Source organism: Pituophis catenifer, unplaced genomic scaffold, assembly GCF_029215685.1.
Source record: "Pituophis catenifer annectens isolate HBS135680 unplaced genomic scaffold, rPitCat1.0.hap2 SCAF_14, whole genome shotgun sequence".
Taxonomy (NCBI): Eukaryota; Metazoa; Chordata; class Lepidosauria; order Squamata; family Colubridae; genus Pituophis; species Pituophis catenifer.
In genome coordinates, this window is record NW_027256894.1 from 9895623 (window position 1) to 9913781 (window position 18159).

At 43.1% G+C, this 18159-nt stretch overlaps 1 protein-coding gene across 1 annotated transcript; it reads right to left on the reverse strand.

Moving 5' to 3' along the window:
* Positions 1-1589: 1589 nt before the first annotated feature.
* On the reverse strand, positions 1590-10034 carry LYSMD4 (LysM domain containing 4). The gene is made up of 2 exons (XM_070953404.1): positions 9747-10034; positions 1590-3945 (listed from the first exon to the last, which is right to left on the reverse strand). Exons 1-2 carry the CDS (start codon positions 10023-10025, stop codon positions 3367-3369), a joined length of 858 nt encoding a protein of 285 aa, XP_070809505.1. The 5' UTR covers positions 10026-10034; the 3' UTR covers positions 1590-3366.
* Between the last annotated feature and the right edge of the window lie 8125 nt (positions 10035-18159).

Below are 18159 nucleotides of genomic sequence, written 5' to 3' on the forward strand. Positions count from 1 at the left end.
TATCAGACTCACTCCTATTTAGAATGCCTGGTTATTCTACCTTCCCGTGTTTCTGAGTCCTTCCTAAGCTTGATTCATCTTTTTGTTAGTCATCGTCCCGTCACCAATGCCTACTGTGTTGTATGAACTTGAAAGTGGAGCTGTCCAACTTCATCAGGCTTTCCATCAAAAAAAAAAAAAAGAAGTGAATTCTTCTCTGCCAGCTCAGCCTTGACTGTCTAAATCAAACATGACCCCCCTCTTCCCCTCCCCGAAATGTCGAGCTGCATTATCACGGACTGTCACGAAGGTTTGGCTCAGCATTGCTAATTATAGTCCAGCTTAGCTGATCGGACTAAAACAAACTTCACCTTTTTGGAACATGACCCATTTTCATTGCAACCAAGATCCAGAATCATAGTTTTTTTTGAATCTGGCCCTCATTTAGAAGACTCCCTCTTGAATGATGTTTTTTCTGATTGAACTAATTCACAAATTTGAACTAGCCAACAAAGACATTTTTTGTAATGAATTAAAAGTCGGAGGTGTTTGTTACATGCGTTGTCAATTTTAAAAAAAATTTTTACAACTGACTTAGATGAATTGTCTATATTCAGTCCAAGAAATAATACCTGAACTGGCATATCCTGGTATAAGCTGGGTTCATACTAAATTGTAATGTGGCTTGTTTGAAATTGGCTTGGCATCTTATATAAGCCCGATATATTGTGATTTATTCAGCAAGTTGCAGTTGGGTAGTCATGGCTTAGAATAATAAGTGTAAGCCAAGGAGCCTGCATGTGAGCTGTTAGCAGCTGCCTCTGATTCAAATATCTACCAAAACCATTTGCTTTGTTCAACTGATGATGAAAAGCAAATATTTGGAAAGACCTCATTTAAACTGTCCTGTTGACATCCAAAAACAACATTTCCTTTGGATTGAAATGTGTCGAAAAAGCAGGATCCTTTTCAGACTCCACATCTTCCCATCTTGTACTACTACTTTGAGTTGTTCTATGCTCTGGCTAAGATGCTGAGCTTGTCGATCGAAAGGTTGGCACTTCAGCGGTTCGAATCCCTACTGCCGCGTAACGGAGTGAGCACCCGTTACTTGTCCCAGCTTCTGCCAACCTAGCAGTTCAAAAGCACGTAAAAAATGCAAGTAGAAAAATAGGGACCACCTTTGGTGGAAAGATAAGTGTTCCGTGCGCCTTTGGCATTGAATCATGCCAGCCACATGACCACAGACACGTCTTCGGACAGTGCTGGCTCTTCGGCTTTGAAATGAAGATGAGCACCACCCCTTAGAGTCGGAAATGACTAGCACATATGTGCGAGAGGAACCTTTACCTTTATGCTCTGGCTGATGTCATCTCTGATGGTGTCCAGCAATCATGTTCTTTGGCCTGGTTTCCTTCTACCCTTGGAACATAGCTAGGGGTATTTAAAATAAGTATCTTTTTGTTCCCTCTGTAAATGCCTCAGTGTCAGTTTCTTTTTGCTTCTAAAACCGGATGTATATGAGAGAAAAAGAATTTCTGCCACTGAGAAATTACTAGGATCCCCAAACGAACATGCAGCAAATAGAGGGACACTTTGACAGGTAAAACTTAATACTTCAACTTTATTAAAACATACAGTCATAGCTCAAAGATGGTAAGTTTAAATACTCAAATAAAAATATTCCAAAGATTCTTAAACTACTTCAACCAAAAATCAGGTTTGCTTAGGTCTTTTTAATTATAGTATTTGAGTTTTAGAAGAGGGAAATACTTTTTATTTATTTTTTAATTACAACAGTGGAGGACAAGGTGAAAAAAGGCAGTTTTGCATAGGAAGAGTGAAGAGGGACAAGCTCTGTTTCCCCATATTAAAGATGCTCCCATTTCCGTCAAAATTTTCTCCTGGCCCAATTGACGTGTTGAAAGAACGAACTTCAGTAGTGCAATAAGTCCATTAAATGTTTCATTTGTCTTACATTTGACAAGATAACCGATAATGAAAGATACGATACATGATTTGGGATCATAGGACTTTATTTGCTTGCATTACTCAAGATTGGTTAACTGGATTGCATTAACATCAATGAACAGGAATGTTCTCGTTCAGGAATCTGCTGCACCACAGAATTATAAACATTGGTATCCTGTTTTCGTTATTGGCTTGAAGAGGAAATGGAAATTAGCAAGCCAATCAGGTATGGACCTAAGGAAGTCTTGTTTTATCATCTGAAAGAAATGCATTTCAAAGAGTGTTAATTGAGGGGCCCATAGAGCTCTGAACTTGGTTGTCTTGCAGATATATATACCCAAACTAGGTATATTCGTCATGTGAAAACCTCTGCAACAAAACAACCAAGATCAGAGAGCACCAAGGGCCCATTTCAACAAATATTCTCCTTTATTGGCATTGCATCATCTTTGTGCTATTTCCATGGGTAGACACAATTGGGAAGTACTTTTTAATATTTTCCCCTTGATGATTAATATTTTATAGAGAGCAATGAGGAAAGTCCAATTATCCCACTGCTGGTTTTTTGCTCTTGCGTATTTCATCTAATTCTGAGATTAGATTCACCGCTAATCAAACAATGAAAGAGAGGGAGGAAAGCCAGCATTTTTGAAACAATTGCCCAAGGTCCAAGGCAAAAGTTCTCCACATAAGCCCTTTACCGGCTGCGTCTTTACTGAAACTAGTTAGGTTTAGTCAAATAATTGATTACCAAGCATTCGAATTTTGATCATGTGACCATGGGAATGCTTGAACCGTCACAAGTGTGAAAAATGGTCATAAGTTACTTTTTTTTCCAGTGCTGTTGTATAACAGTGACTAAACCAGGGGTCAGCAACCTGCGGCTCTGGAGCCGCATGTGGCTCTTTCACCCCTCTGCTGTGGCTCCCTGTCGCTCAAAATATGTGTCACAACCACCAAATCGCGACACCCGTCGGCACGCGATTTATTGAGCTTTTCAACCCCTGGTAGGCCAACCATGGATAAATCCAAGAAAAGAAAAGTTTCAGAAGAAAATGTTTAATTCAACTAATTAAATTAGCTTCCAAATTAAACTAATTTGGAAGCTGAGGCCTAGTGAGGAAAACCTGGGCATTTGTAGGATGCCGCAGCAGGTTGGGATCCGTCCTGATTTTTGGTATTAACAGCCTTTCCTACCCAGTGAGAGCAGACTCACCACTGGCTAATTCATCTTCCATGACTCATTTTGCTCCCTGTTGTTCCTCTGCCTGGTCTTTGCTCAAAAATTCGTTAGTAACCACAAACAACAAAGATACGCTCCACTGATCAATACTGTACTTGGGGTGGGGTTGGGGAACCCCAGAATCTGCTGTTACTTCCAGATCATTTGGGGCAGGGGAAGGAGGCCGGGTCATGTCACCCCCCCGATTGGATGAAAGCTTGTTTAGTAGTATGGACAGTGATGCCGTTTTCCTGCCCAGCATAGTTTGGCCTTCCCACCGAAGAATTGTTCACTGAGATTTTAACAGGGTCTGTCGTGTTAGAGGTACTGGGAACCACATCTACTTGCTGGGTCTTAAAATAGACGATGTAAAACACAGGTAAAACAATTCCTATCAGGAGCATAAGAAAGACTGCTTTCCACCACTGGATCCCATAATCTGCTCCGGTGCAGGTTGCTTTCTGCTCCTGAGATGACCGGTTCGAAGGTTCAATGAAAGGATCTGTGCAAGAAGGGATTTCTATCTGTGTCACCGTTTCAATGTTTTGGTCAATCCCTCTGAAATATTGGTCAATTTGTGCATGGTCGCCACTCCTGTTTCCTGGATCTATGGATACAGAGTGTTCCAGGAGCAAAGCAGGAGTCTGAAGGGGTAGCAACTCATCGCTGGTCTCCGTCAGTAGTCCATTAACCTTGACCGGAATCTTGATGGATTTCAGGGCGTAGAAGTCTTGTTCTTGGATAAAGTTATTAACCCTCTTGATATCTTCAACCTGGAAAATTGGTAAGGAGAAATATCTAAGGAGGTTCTCAGTCATCCAGGTCATGGTTGTCCCAAAAAGTACAACTTTTTCAGGAGGCAACTGGACTTCCTTGTTTTTCTTTTGAAGACGTTTCGCTTCTCATCCAAGAAGCTTCTTCAGCTCTGCCTGGATGGTGGGGAACGGAAGGATTTATATTCCTTGCAGGCAGCTGGCCATTTGCATTCTTTTTTAGAAAGTCATCGAGACCACTTGGAGATTTGTCTGTGTCCTCAGGGTCACCTGAGTAATGCAAATTGTCAAACCTCCAAGTGGCCTCAACGACTCTCTGAAAGGATGCAAAGGACCAGCTGTCTGCAAAGAATATACCATATTTTTCAGACTATAAGACGCACTGGTGTATAAGATGCACCAAGATTTCGAAGCACCCCCCCCCCCAGGAGCACTCTGCAGGCCTCCCAAACCCTCTGCGCACCCCATTATTTGCCTGTTTTTCACAAAAACGGGAGCGTTTCTGCCCTCCCCAGCCCCCAGGAACTCTCTGCAGGCCTCCCAACGCCTCTGTGCGCCCTGTTTTTGCAAAAAACATGGCCCATCTTTTGCAAAAATGGGACCCGCGGGGCTTCAGGAGGCCAAAAATGGCTGTATTCGGTGTATAAGACACACCAACATTTCCACCCTCTTTTAGGGGGGAAAAAAGTGTGTCTTATACTCCAAAAAGCACGGTAAATCCTTCCATACCCTACCATCCAGTCAGAGCTGAAGAAGCTTCTTGGATGAGAAGCGAAACGTCTTCAAAAAAAAAAAACAAAGTCCAGTTGCCTCTTGGGGGGAAAAAAAGCATCTTTGGTTCATAAAGGGAAACGTTTTATTTACCAAATTTATAGGCTCACCCACCCACCCCTCTTTCCAAGTGACTCTGCCAGGACATTAAAACAACCAACAGAAATAATAAAAAAAGACATACAATCCAATCTTCAAAGGCAGGTGGGTCTAATATTACAACCTGAAAATCCATTGGAAAAAACAGGTATGTACTGTATTTTTCGGAGTATAAGATGCCCCGGAGTATAAGATGCAGTTTAGTTTTTGGGGAGGAAAATAGGGGGGAAAAATCTGCCTACCAGGTATTCATCTGGCTAGCGTCCTTAGTCTGGTCAGCTTCAGCACATTAGTTTGCTGGTTTTTTATCCCCTGCTTGGGGATAAGAAAACAGCTTCTAAAGCACAGCTGAGAGGAAGCAGCAATGAGAAAAGCAGGCAAAGCACAGGGGAGATCGCTTCACTCAGCTAACGCCTAGTTAGGGCTGAAAAAAAGCTTCTAAAGAACAGCTGAGAGAAGGAGCAAAGCATGGAGATTGCTAGCGCCTCGTTAAAGCACAGCGGAGAGTTGAGGGAGCAGGCAAAGCTGGGAAGATCGCGTTAGGGCTGGAAAAAAGCTTCGAAAAAGCTACATGTGGAGTATAAGGCGCACCCAAAATTTCAGCCTCTTTTAGGGGGGAAAAAGGTGTGTCTTATACTCTGAAAAATACAGTAATAATTTCCAAATGAATAGCAAAATTGGAGCCAATCGACACTCAGGATGGAGACCATTCCAGACAGCGGGTGCTGCTATTAAAAAAAAGGAAGGCTTCCCTCAGCCATGTGAACCTTTATTCCTATAAAATAAATGGCGACATGGTGTAAATATGCCACGTGTGATTGTTCACCTGAGGTTGTATTTATCTACTTTTTAAGGACTGCTAAAGCCCAGATGATTTTTACCAACGGTATGTCCTGATATGTAAAACCCATAGAACTCAAAGAGTGTGTACTTTCTTTTTCATCTGGCTGTAGGTCAAACCAGAGGTCATTGGTCCAGAGAAGGGATTTGGAGCATGCCCAGCCAGGAAGAGATGGGAGATGGGAGAATATGAACCTAGACGGGGCAATGCAATGTCAACATTTTGAATGAGTACCATTTTTTCCTCTAGAATAGGTGAAAATTTGCAACTTCCTGTTCGCTTCAACAGCCCTTCCTCCAAAATTAGCTCAATTAGTTCCTTCTCTGCAGTTTGATAGGGATGACACAGAGAGGGCCAGAAAAAAGAATGACAATAATTATAAAAAATGACAACAGAATAAATAAGGGGTAGAGTTAATGTATCCCCTCCTCCTTTTGGTCTACTGGCATATTAGATACCTTCCTCCTAACAATACGCTCATGGGAATGGTTCTTGGCAGAAAAAGATGATCCAGCCTGAACACCTTTGCTTCCATATGACAATGACAAAACACAACTCAAATATAGCGGTAGCTTCCTAGTTGTGTTCTAGGTGTCAACTTGCAAAGCATCCCTGGCCTGCTCTTCAGTTGCCATAGGCCAGGGGGGATGGGAAACCGGCTGAAATGGCACAGCAGGCAAAGAGAGATGCACATTCCACACTTATCTCTTCTCAAGGCTGTATCCCAGGGTTACATACAGCAACCGAGGGGAGTGACCTCTACAACCCTCAAAATATGTGATTAATGACACACCCTGGGGGGAGGGGGGGAAACAGAGTGTAAATTACGTAGAGTCAGAGCTGGCTTCACTTGGGAACGTGCTAACATGAAGCTCCTAATATATAACTGGATTTCTTTTGAAGCTTGACTGGAGACTCAAGTTTAAATTAGAGCGTCCGGAACCCTGACACTAGGATTATTCCTTATCTGTTCTTACAGATGTATCTTTTAAAATAGCTCAGCCGTTTACAGTGATAAGGTTCCAAATGGAAAACCAACCAGAATTTACCACTATCAGAACCTTCTCACGTTGTATCAGACTTTGTCTCCTGGATCCTTTTCTTCTTCACCATTTCTTGGCTATCATTTTTTAAAATATAATTTAGATAACTCCCCGCAAGACCCAGTTAGTTTCTGAGAATCCAAAGAGGTTCAGTTCCAATTACTGAAAGTTTCTAGCGTTCTGAAGTGTGTACATTTATGTGCAACACATTAGAACTGCCCTTTAGAATTGGACAGTTCTTCAGAATTTAGTAAATCATAACCAAAGACTGAAAAAGAGGTGGTTAGGTTAAGCATGCCATCTAATTATTGCAAAGGAATTAACATTAACGAGCCTTGGTAGTACAGTGGTCTAAAGCACCCTGTTATTAAGACCAGCTGCCTGCAATTACTGCAGGTTCGAATCTCGCCAGGCTCAAGGTTGACTCAGCCTTCCATCCTTTCTAAGGTAGGTAAATTGAGGACCCAATTGTGGGGGCAATAAGCTGACTTTGTATAAATATACAGAAGGATGAAGGCTATTGCTTAGCGCATTGTAAGCCGCCCTGAGTCTCCTGAGAAGGGCGGCATATAAATCAAAATAATAAATAAATAATAAATAAATAAACATTTCATGACAAGCTAACAACTTCCTTTCATGTAAGTCAAGGGTTACATTTTGTTAATCTTGTACTAGCAGCTGTTGCCAGCTAAAGCCAGAGATAATCCTCGGATTCTGTTGCACTTTAGGAAACTTGCTTGTGAATTAGCTCTATTATTCTTGATACTTTTTCAACAAGCTTCTTTAATGATACTGATAACAACAATAGACAATTCTAGGATTCAGCACGACTCTCTTCCCAACCAGACAGAATTCAGCACAACTCCAGTTCAAAACTGGTAATTCCTAACTCCTGCCAGTTAAATAATCACACTGGTTGCATTTAGCAAAGTGTTCATTCAGACATTTAGAAAAGTATTGTAGAAACCTCTCTTATGGCATGGAAGAAAGCAAGCATTTTTGGGTGTTACTCTGGACAAATCAGGCTTAATCCTAACTTTCAAACATGAAAGTTTCAAAGTTTTTTTTTTTTTACAAAGATGTTTGGTTTTCACTACTAATTCACTATTAACTCTAATGGCAGCAAGTGAAGAGGAACTAAAGAGCTTCTTGATGCGGGTGAAGAAGGAGAGTGCAAAAGTTGGCTTGAAACTCAACATTAAGAAAACTAAGATTATGGCATCTGGCCCCCTCAATTCCTGGCAAATAGATGGGGAAGAAATGGAGGTAGTGACAGATTTTATTTTCCTGGGCTCCAAGATCACCGTAGATGGGGACAGCAGCCAAAAAATTAAAAGACGCTTGCTCCTGGGGAGGAAAGCTATGGCAAATCTAGACAGCATACTAAAAAGCAGAGACATCACCCTGCCAACAAAAGTGTGTATAGTCAAGGCTATGGTTTTCCCAGTTGCAATGTATGGCCGTGAAAGTTGGACCATAAGGAAGGCTGAGCGTCAAAGAATTGAGGCCTTTGAATTCTGGTGCTGGAGAAGACTCCTGCGAGTCCCTTGGCCTGCAAGGTGATCCAACCGGTCAGTCCTAGAAGAGATCAACCCTGACTGCTCTTGAGAAGGCCAGATCCTGAAGAGGAAACTCAAATACTTTAGCCACCTAATGAGAAGGAAGGACTCACTGGAGAAGAGCCTAATGCTGGGAACGATTGAGGGCAAAAGAAGAAGAAGGGGACGACAGAGAACAAGGTGGCTGGGTGGAATCACTGAAGCAGTCGGTGAGCTTAAATGGACTCCAGAGGATGGTAGAGGACAGGAAGGCCTGGAGGAACGTTGTCCATGGGGTCGCAATGGGTTGGACACAACTTCGCAACTAACAACAACTAATTCGGATGATATGCTCCAGTAATTACATGTAGATTGTCTTGCACTAGTTTAGTGTAAAGCTCAAGTACGTCCTAGACACTCCTCTTGTGGAGCCAAGGATTAAGAAAGACTTCTTGCACCAAACTTCCTCATTTGTTAAAATGTTTAGTTACATACATTCAAAACAACTTTGGCCAGATCTTAGTTGAGTGCAGTTAGAATACAGAATAGAATACACAGGCTTCTCCAATTCTCTTACTTTCATGTCTTTTGAGTGTTACACCTTATACTGTTTCTACCCAACATGAAATATAGTCCCCTTGCATCTGAACTCTCCCAGTTGAGGGAGTCAGTAATATTGCCTAATCAGAACTTTGTGAGTTTAACAAGGAGGCTAAAGTCACACATTGTTAGGATCCAGAATCAGGAACGGAGCTCCCTACCAAAGGTTAATTCTCTCTCTCTTTCTTTTTTTTCCTAAGACAATTTACTTCAGGACCAAATGATACGTTGCATAAAACTCCCCAAACAAATCATGCAAACTATTACCAGAAATAAAGCTTCCTATAATCATTGATAAAAATTAAATAGTACAACACAACTTTCGGGTCCAAATCAATCCCTGCGGGGGAAAATCTATGCAAAATCCATGGAGACCCCATTAACTGTGAAGCAGACCAGCCCACAGTTCAGGTTCTTTTAAGTGAGCTGCTTCTATGCCAAAATCAAATTAAATCCACAGTTTAATCTCAGTCCCACTCACTTCAACAGAGTCCCCATGGAGAAAATAGGAGGAGAAAGGCATATTTGGGGTGTCAACTGCCTTGAGTTATCTCTCAAAAATAATAAAGGCACCATATAATTAAAATAAATAAAGCCAGCCTTGATTTTTCAAGTTGCACAATATTCTGCGATCAGCTAAAATAATCTATTGACTAGCTTAATCATTAAAGGACCGAATGCAAGCACCGAAGCTCCTAATTCACCCCGATGTGCCAAAGGTGGCATCAGGGAGCAGTCACCTTTGCCAACCTCTCAACCGGAAAAACCAGATTGCCCTTCCTAGCCTTCGAACATCCCAAACTGGAAATTAATCCTGTAAACAACCATGGCTTGGAAAAAAAGGCCTATCCATCCAAGTTGGTAGAAACAAGAGCCATTCGCTTTTCCTCCAAAGAAGCCGCTTCTTACTTTGCACCCGTACTGCAGAGCCAACTTGTTGAGGTTGTCGTCTTTTTTAACGACCCGTTCTAGAAGCTGCACATCCCCAACTCTATTCTGGGAAGAACTGGAGGGTTGTTGGGGGTCTTTCCCCCTTGCGCGTAATTCCGTGGCGTTGAACTCCTCCTCTGACGAGTCCTCCGAATCGGATTGTCTGCTGCTTCTGAACAAAAACACTTGACTACCTGAGAAGTTTTGGATCTTGGCAGGAGCTTGGAAGGACCTGACCAGCCTTTCATTCAACCTCATGTTGTACAGCAACCTCTGCAAGGGCAAAAAGAAAGTATTATTCATCAAGTGAGCCAAGATTATTTGAGGACAGAAGTTGAGCCAAGCCTTGAGGCAACAACTCAGAAAGAAGGTAGATCATTCATGTGGACATGTTACGCCATAAGGTTCCCTCATCCTAAAGAAACAAGTTCCTTTTCCATTTTTAATGTTCACGTCCCATGGCATATTTTCCTTATCGATGCCTTTGGTCTTATTAGCCTCATCCCTTAGGTATAAAGGCTGGGAATGTGCTAAACTGGTGACGTCCAGAGGTGGAGAGATGAACCTCAAGACAATCTTGGATTTTCAAGAATGGAGAAAAATTTGCACTTGGTTGCAAAAATAGGCTTTTAGTTTGCCTTTCAGCTCTTTCACCCCTGCTGCTGCTGCTCCGTCACTCAAAATATACATCACAACCACCAATGTACGACACCCACTGGCACGCAATTTATTGAGCTTTTCAACCCCCGGTAGGCCAACCATGGATAAATGCAAGAAAAGTTTCAGAAGAAAACAGAATGTTTAATTCAACTACATATGCTAGTTTTGTGGCCGCTCAAGAAATAGTCAGGCACGGGAAGGATTTTGTGGCTCCTGGTGTTTTCTTTTCTGTGGGAAACGGGTCCAAATGGCTCTCTGAGTGTTTAAGGTTGCAGACCCCTGGTATATCCCTTCTTTAAGGCATCAGAAATCCGAAAGGTGCCTCTTCCTTATCAACATGTGATCTCATTGTCCTCATTCCTGAGCTTCATTCTGGTAATGAATCCAGGAGCCATCAGGCAGTCGCTTTCACGACAAACTATTTTGTATCAGATTTATATTTGCTGATGAAAGAAATAAAGGGAGACTAGAATAGATCTATTTCAAGCTATTTAGCTCTCATCAGCTAGTCATACTCTTACTTGGATTCGAACTTGGGCTGTCTGCATATTAGGCAGTTGTATTAACCTCCTTTTTTTTTTTTTAATTTTGATTTATATGCCGCCCTTCTCCGGAGACTCAGGGCGCCTTACAATGTGCTCAGAAATAGCCTTCATCCTTTTGTATATTTATACAAAGTCAGCTTATTGCCCCCACAAACTGGGTCCTCATTTCACCTACCTTAGAAAGGATGGAAGGCTGAGTCAACCTTGAGCCTTGGCGAGATTTGAACCTGCAGTAATTGCAGGCAGCTGGTCTTAATAACCAGCATAATAACAGGGTGCCTTAGACCACTGTACTAGCCACAAGTTCTCCTCCCTTTATCAGCTTGAGGCTCCTCCCTAGCCACAAGTTCTCCTCCCTTTATCAGCTTGAGCCAGGGGAGAGATTAAGTGTTTTTCTATCGAAGCACCTGGTCTATCCCAATATGGGAGGGAGCATCCTGCTTCCCTATATAAATTTGGTATAAAATGGTTTGTCGTGAATGCAACTGCTTGAGGGGTCATGGATTGGAGCTGATAGGCGAAAGGGAAGCAGTATGCTCCCTCCCATATTGGGGTAGACCAGGTGCTTCGATAGAAAAACACTTATATATGTGTGTATGTGTGTGTGTATTTATATGTGTGTGTGTGTATTTATGTGTGTGTGTGTGTGTGTGTGTGTGTATGTATATACACATACAGTATATTGTAGCTGTGCATATTAGGAAGCTTTTGCCGAGCCTTCAAAGGCAGTGTCCTATTCAGTTTTCTCAATCCTTCGTGACTTTAAGATAATCTTAAAACTCAACTCCATGAATGCCTTAGCTAGCATTAATAATTAAGTAATACACAAATGACATTTTTTCCCCTTCAAATGTTCATTGTGAATTCAGTATACTTCCACTGAAATTCCCACTGTTGTATCTCCATTAATGCATTCAATATCCATTTAATCATACAATATCTCCTCTGTTGGGATTCTGTGTCATACTTCATGAACACTTTATAATGGCCTTCCAGGTATTATTGAGATATGTATTATGAAACCCCCAAATTCACTCAGCTCTCTCTGTACTCCTTTTTAATCTGCAATTTTTGTTAATACTAAACTATGTATTTGAATACACTGAAATCAGATATCGTTTATCAAGTATAAACAATGTTAATAGCTTATCTTCTTCTCTTAAAATACAACAAATTATTTCTTTTCCCCTTACCTCCTCTCTTATCTATAAATAAATCATTAAAGTCTTCATTGTTCGATAAAAGTCCATTAAAGGTTACCAGGCATCTCAACGTATCTATTTTAAGGGCAAATCAAGCAAACAGATTCGTTCAACCAACCAACTTTATCTTCCTTTCTTTTAATTTCAAGAATATTGATCTTTAATTCCTTCCAATACTATCTTTCTTTCCATTTGGGGGGGGGGTACGTTTTCACTAAATCCTCCAAAGCTTTAACAAACCTCTTTGATAAATCCCATATAGAAAAGTTATCCATGTCACTTTCTGGATTTGTGATTTGTATATCCCAGGGGTCAGCAACCTGCGGCTCTGGAGCCGCATGTGGCTCTTTCACCCCTGCTGCTGCTGCTGCTCCCTGTCACTCAAAATATACATCACAACCACCAATGTGCGACACCCACTGGCACGCAATTTATTGAGCTTTTCAACCCCCGGTAGGCCAACCATGGATAAATGCAAGAAAAGTTTCAGAAGAAAACAGAACGTTTAATTCAAGTACATAGGCTAGTTTTGTGGCCGCTCAAGAAATAGTCAGGCACGGGAAGGATTTTGTGGCTCCCGGTGTTTTCTTTTCTGTGGAAAACGGGTCCAAATGGCTCTTTGAGTGTTTAAGGTTGCAGACCCCTGGTATATCTCTTCTTTAAGGCATCAGAAATCCAAAAGGTGCCTCTTCCTTATCAACATGTGATCTCATTGTCCTCATTCCTGAGCTTCATTCTGGTAATCTGATTTGGAAATGAGCAATCCAAAGACTTGTGGCTCTACCCACTTTCCTTCCAGAAAGACTGATGTCAAAATGTTTAGTCATGAATCGATGACTAAACATTCGACTACCAGCAAGTAGAAACACTTCGAGTAAAAGATTTTTCTGCCTTGGTGGGGTTGCACTTACTACTAAGCCTTCCTAGTGAAACTCCAAGGGTGGACAACTCTGGCCCCTTTATGACCTGTGGACTTCAACTCCCAGAATTCCTGAACCAGCCATGCTTGGAGCTGAAAGTCCACAGATCATAAAAGGTGTCAGAGTTGCCTAATCCAACATGAATGGAAATATTAATGTGGGCATTAGTAGGATGAAAATATTGGGCATGGTAGAATTGGTGGCTGCCTTTATTGCAGATTCTTCACATACCATTTGTGTGTGTCAGAAAGAATAATATAAAATTTGACTTTAGGAATATTGTCTTGCAAGGGCAGGCAACACACACACACGGGAGGCATTTTCCAGCACAGCAAAGTCTGTTTTGTTCAAAACAAACACGACCCAACACAACGACACAACCTTCCAGGATTTTCCTTCCTAAATTCTTTTCCCTTAAACCCTTCCAGCGATCCCTCCTTCCCTGCTCTCCAAAGTAGGTCCCAGAACTGCTCTCTGCCTCCCCCCCCCCGCCATTCCCTCTTTTTACCTTTCCAAAAGATGAGGAATTTGTAAATTCTAAACCTAGTTAAAGTGAAAAGAGTTTCCAGCATCCCGGCTGGGGGAAATTCTTAGTAGTTGGAAAGTCCGCACGTCTGAAAGATTTGAAGAAGAAAAAAAACAACCCCTGTGCCAAAGCATGCTGGCTGGGAACTCTGGAAGTTGGAGTCCCCACCTCTCTCAGAACTGCTAAGCTCGAGAACAATATTAAGATCCTCGAGATGATTCCCAAATTCTCCCTTCTACCTCCCTAAACGTTGTGGCTCTTCCCTCCTGGACAGACACAAAGCCCCCCCACTCCCAGGACAGAGACCCCCAAGACCAATCTCCACCTCCTCGCGGATGAGGGCCCCCCTATAACTTTTTTCCCCTTCCTCCTCCTCTCCCACTCCTCCCCAACAGTCCTAGTTCCTTCCCTCCTTTTCTTTGCTGACCTGGATTCCGGGCAGCACCCTTCCCTTCCTTTCCTGCTTGCCCCGCTCGAGCTGGCTTCAACCGGTCAAAACTCCTGGCTTGCTTTCTTCACCATTGGCTGCCATAGCCCAGGAAGGCGAGGCCCGGACCGCATACCAGCCAGTCCCACGCCGGGAGTGGGAGGCGGAACGGGCACGGGTGTGGGCAGGGCGTTAGCAATGAGTTTGCCGGGGCGGGAGCAGCAGACGCCTCGCGTTTAAAGGGCGAGCGCCTCTGATAACTTTCATTTCCATAGGTCAAAACAAAAGAAAAAACAAGACAAGACAAGACAAGACAAAACAAAACAAAACAAAACAAAACAAAACAAAACAAAACAAAACAAAACAGAACAGAACAGAACAGAACAGAACAAAAAAAAAGAAAAACTAAACTAAACTAAACTAAACTAAACTAACACCCAAAGGAGGTCAAAACAAAAGAAAACAATCTAATAAAGGGAAAAGGAAAGAAAGGAAAATACAAAAAGAAAAAAGAGAAATACCTAAAGAAGCTAGATTTCAGTAACAGTAATAGAGGTTGAAGGGAACTTGGAGGTCATCTAGTCCAACCCCCTGCTAAGGCAGGTAGGAATTCGAACTGCGGACCTTTCGGAGAGACAAGCTCAGTGTCTTAGCCACTGAACCACCTAGTCTTCCGGCCTTTGTAAGAGATAAGAAGAATCCCGTCATCTCCCCTCCTTCTTTTAACGCAGGGGTCTCCAATCTTGGCCACTTTAAGCCTGGCGGACTTCAACTCCCAGAATTCCCTAGACAGTTTTGCTGGAGGACTTCAACTCCCAGAATTCTGGGAGTTGAAGTCCGCCAGGCTTAAAGTTGCCAAGGTTGAAGACCCCTGTTTTAACTATTCCATAAATTCCTGCAGCTCCTTTACTTCTCATCTTATTTTCAATCATTAAATCGCTAAAGCTGCTGCTGTGGAAAAGGATGGGACTCCTCTGCTGTATTTTCACCTACTGCCTCCAGTTTTGGTCACCACATTTAAAAAAAAAGAAAAAGATTTCTAAAGTGTCTAAAGGGCGCAGCCCGTTACGCCCATGTAACACCTCTCCTACACGAGCTGCACTGGCTCCCGGTGGTCTTCCGGGTGCGATTCAAGGTGTTAGTTATCACCTTTAAAGCGCTCCATGGCTTAGGACCTGGGTACCTACGAGACCGACTTCTGCCACCAGTAGCCTCCCACCGACCAGTTCGTTCTCACAGGGAGGGACTACTCAGGGTACCGTCAGTCAAATTATGTCGACTGGCAACTCCCAGGGGGAGGGCCTTCTCTGTGGGGGCTCCAACCCTTTGGAATGAACTGCCCCCGGAGATACGGAATATCCCTGATCTCCGTGCTTTCCTCCGTGCCCTCAAAACCCTGATGTTCCAACAGGCGGGGCTAAACATACGAACATGTGAATGATTTTTTTAAATGTTATCTAATTCTGGGTTTTATTTAATTGACCAAACTAAGTAATAATTTTAATTAGCAATTTTATGATGTTTGTGTGTCTATATTTTTCTTGACTGTACACTGCCTTGAGTCCTACGGGAGAAAGGCGGTATAGAAATATAATAAATAAATAAATAAATAAATAAATAAATAAATAAATAAATAAATAAATAAATAAATAAAATAAATTTGAGTTTCATCTTCAGGATCTGGCCTCCTAAAGTGCAGTCAGGGTTGATCTCTTCTAGGACTGACCGGTTGGATCGCCTTGCAGTCCAAGGGATTCGCAGGAGTCTTCTCCAGCACCTTGTTCAAAGGCCTCAATTCTTTGGTGCTCAGTTTTCCTTATGGTCCAACTTTCACAGCCATCCATTGCAACTGGGAAAACCACAGCCTTGACTATACGCACTTTTGTTGGCAGGGTGATGTCTCTGCTTTTTAGTATGATGTCTAGATTTGCTGTAGGTTTCCTCCCCAGGAGCAAGCATCTTTTGTTGGTAAGGTGATGTCTCTGCTTTTTAATATGTGGTCTATCTTTGCCATAGCTTTAGTTCTACATGTGTCTAAGTAATGCTTCGAGGAAAAAATGATTATTTTTTTTAACAAGCCAGTCTGCTGCTGTAATGGACAAAGGTTGCAGGTGGGCAGAACTGAAACCACCACAAACCCACGAGTGGCAATATATGCCTTTGAATAAAATTTGTTAGCCAGAAAATGTGCTATTAGGATTTTCCTGATCCAGGTGGGAAGAAATTTATATAGCAATTTTAACAACTTGCCAGCAGATGGCGCTCATACCATACATTTTAAAAGCAGTTTAATTACACATGGATATTTTGCTTATTCACAAATGGTACCGATGGGGCAACTGGAACTGAGGAGAAAGAAATCACGGAGTCAGCTAAAATAACCACTTTTATTATTTATTATTTTGGCATCCACCCTCCAAACATGTTGGCCTGTCACTTAGTCATACAGGTGGAGTCATGTTTGTAAAGCCTTAGTAAGATCACACCTGGAATACTGCCTCCAGTTTTGGTCACCACGCTATAAAAAAGACGTTGAGATTCTAGAAAAAGTGCAGAAAAGAGCAACCAGGATGATTAAGGGACTGGAGGCTAAAACAGATGAAGAACGGTTGCAGGAACTGGGCATGGCTTGTCTAGTGAAGAGAAGGACTAGGGAAGACGTAATAGCAGCCCTCCAATATCTCAGGGGCTACCACAAAGAAGAGGAAGTCAAGCTATTCTCCAAAGCACCCGAGGGCAGGACAAGAAGCAATATGTGGAAACTAATCAAGGAGAGACGCAACTTAGAAATGAGGAGGAACTCTCTTGACAGTGAGAGCAATCAACCCATGGGATAGAAGTTGCCCTCAGAAGTTGTGGGAGCTTCATCACTGGAGGCTTTCAAGAAGAGACTGGACTGGCCTCTGTTAGAAATGGTGTACGTTCTCCTGCTTGAGCGGGGTAGGGGGGTTGGACTAGATGACCTATAAGGTCCCTTACAACTCTGTCATTCTGTTAGACAGAAAAGAGAGGGAGGGAGGGAGGGAGGGAGGGAGGGAGGAAGGAAGGAAGGAAGGAAGGAAGGAAGGAAGGAAGGAAGGAAGGAAGGAAGGAAGGAAGGAAGGAAGGAAGGAAGGAAGGACTGGCAGGTGGGCAGAGAGCAGATGATAGCAGGAAGGATAGACAGATTGTTGTGGCCCTCCAGCAGTCAAATCAGATGAGGTGGAGGAGGCATGGAAGTGAGGGTCAGCATCAAGGCAACCTGAGAGCTCTGAGTGGGAGGAGGGGATGGAGCTGTTAGAGAGGCCAAGGCAGAGGCTGGGCCATCCATCAGACCTCAGATGGAGAGGCAACAGCCCCCAGGTCTGGAGGTGGCTGATGAGGAAGAGGAGGAACAGCTGGGTCCAATGCCTGAAATGTGGATGTGCAGAAGGCAGAGGAGAGGAGAGCAGTGGAAATCTATGGGCTGATCCTTGGAACGGAAGAGCCACTGCTGCTGGCAAAGCCCCACCCTAGCTCTGAGGATAGAGACAGAGGTGGAACCTGGGCCGTCCATCCAGCCTTCAGATGGAGAGTCAACAGCCCCGTTAAATCTGTTAAACTGCTAGTCTGGGCAACTAACATCCATGTACTTCTAAATAATCTTTTTCACATGACTGTAGATCCAACCAGGGACAATAGATCCAAGGCTGGACAGCCATCTATCTGGAATGGTATAGGGCAGTATTGGTGAACCTTTTTGGCTCTGAGTGCCAAAACGGGAACATGCACGCGCAGGGGAGCGCTGGAAACCCAAAGAGCAGCTCCCCGGCGCGCACACGCAGGAGCGCCAGAAACCGGAAGAGTGTATGTGCGCGCTGGGAAGCTGAGCTTCCAACGGTTTTCTGGTTTCTGGTGTGCATGCACGTGCGAAGACCAGCTGGTGGGTGTGCATATGTGCGCTGGAACCCAGAACAACAACAGGCGACGGCTGGTGGGCGCGGAGAGAGGGCTCTGCATGCCACTTCCGGCATGCGTGCCATAGGTTGGCCATCACGGGTATAGGGTCTCCTGCTTGAGCAGGGGGATGGACCAGATGACCTACAAGGTCCCTTCCAATTCTGTAAATCTGTTAATTTCCTGACAGTGAGAGC

What these genes read in the sequence shown, in the direction of transcription:
- LYSMD4 (XM_070953404.1), bottom strand. Translation starts at nt 10,025, where the DNA reads ATGAGGTTGAATGAAAGGCTGGTCAGGTCCTTCCAAGCTCCTGCCAAG. An exon ending in CTCTGCAGTACGGGTGCAAA is followed by an intron (nt 3,946 to 9,746) that starts GTAAGAAGCGGC and finishes CCAATTTTCCAG; the next exon opens with GTTGAAGATATCAAGAGGGT.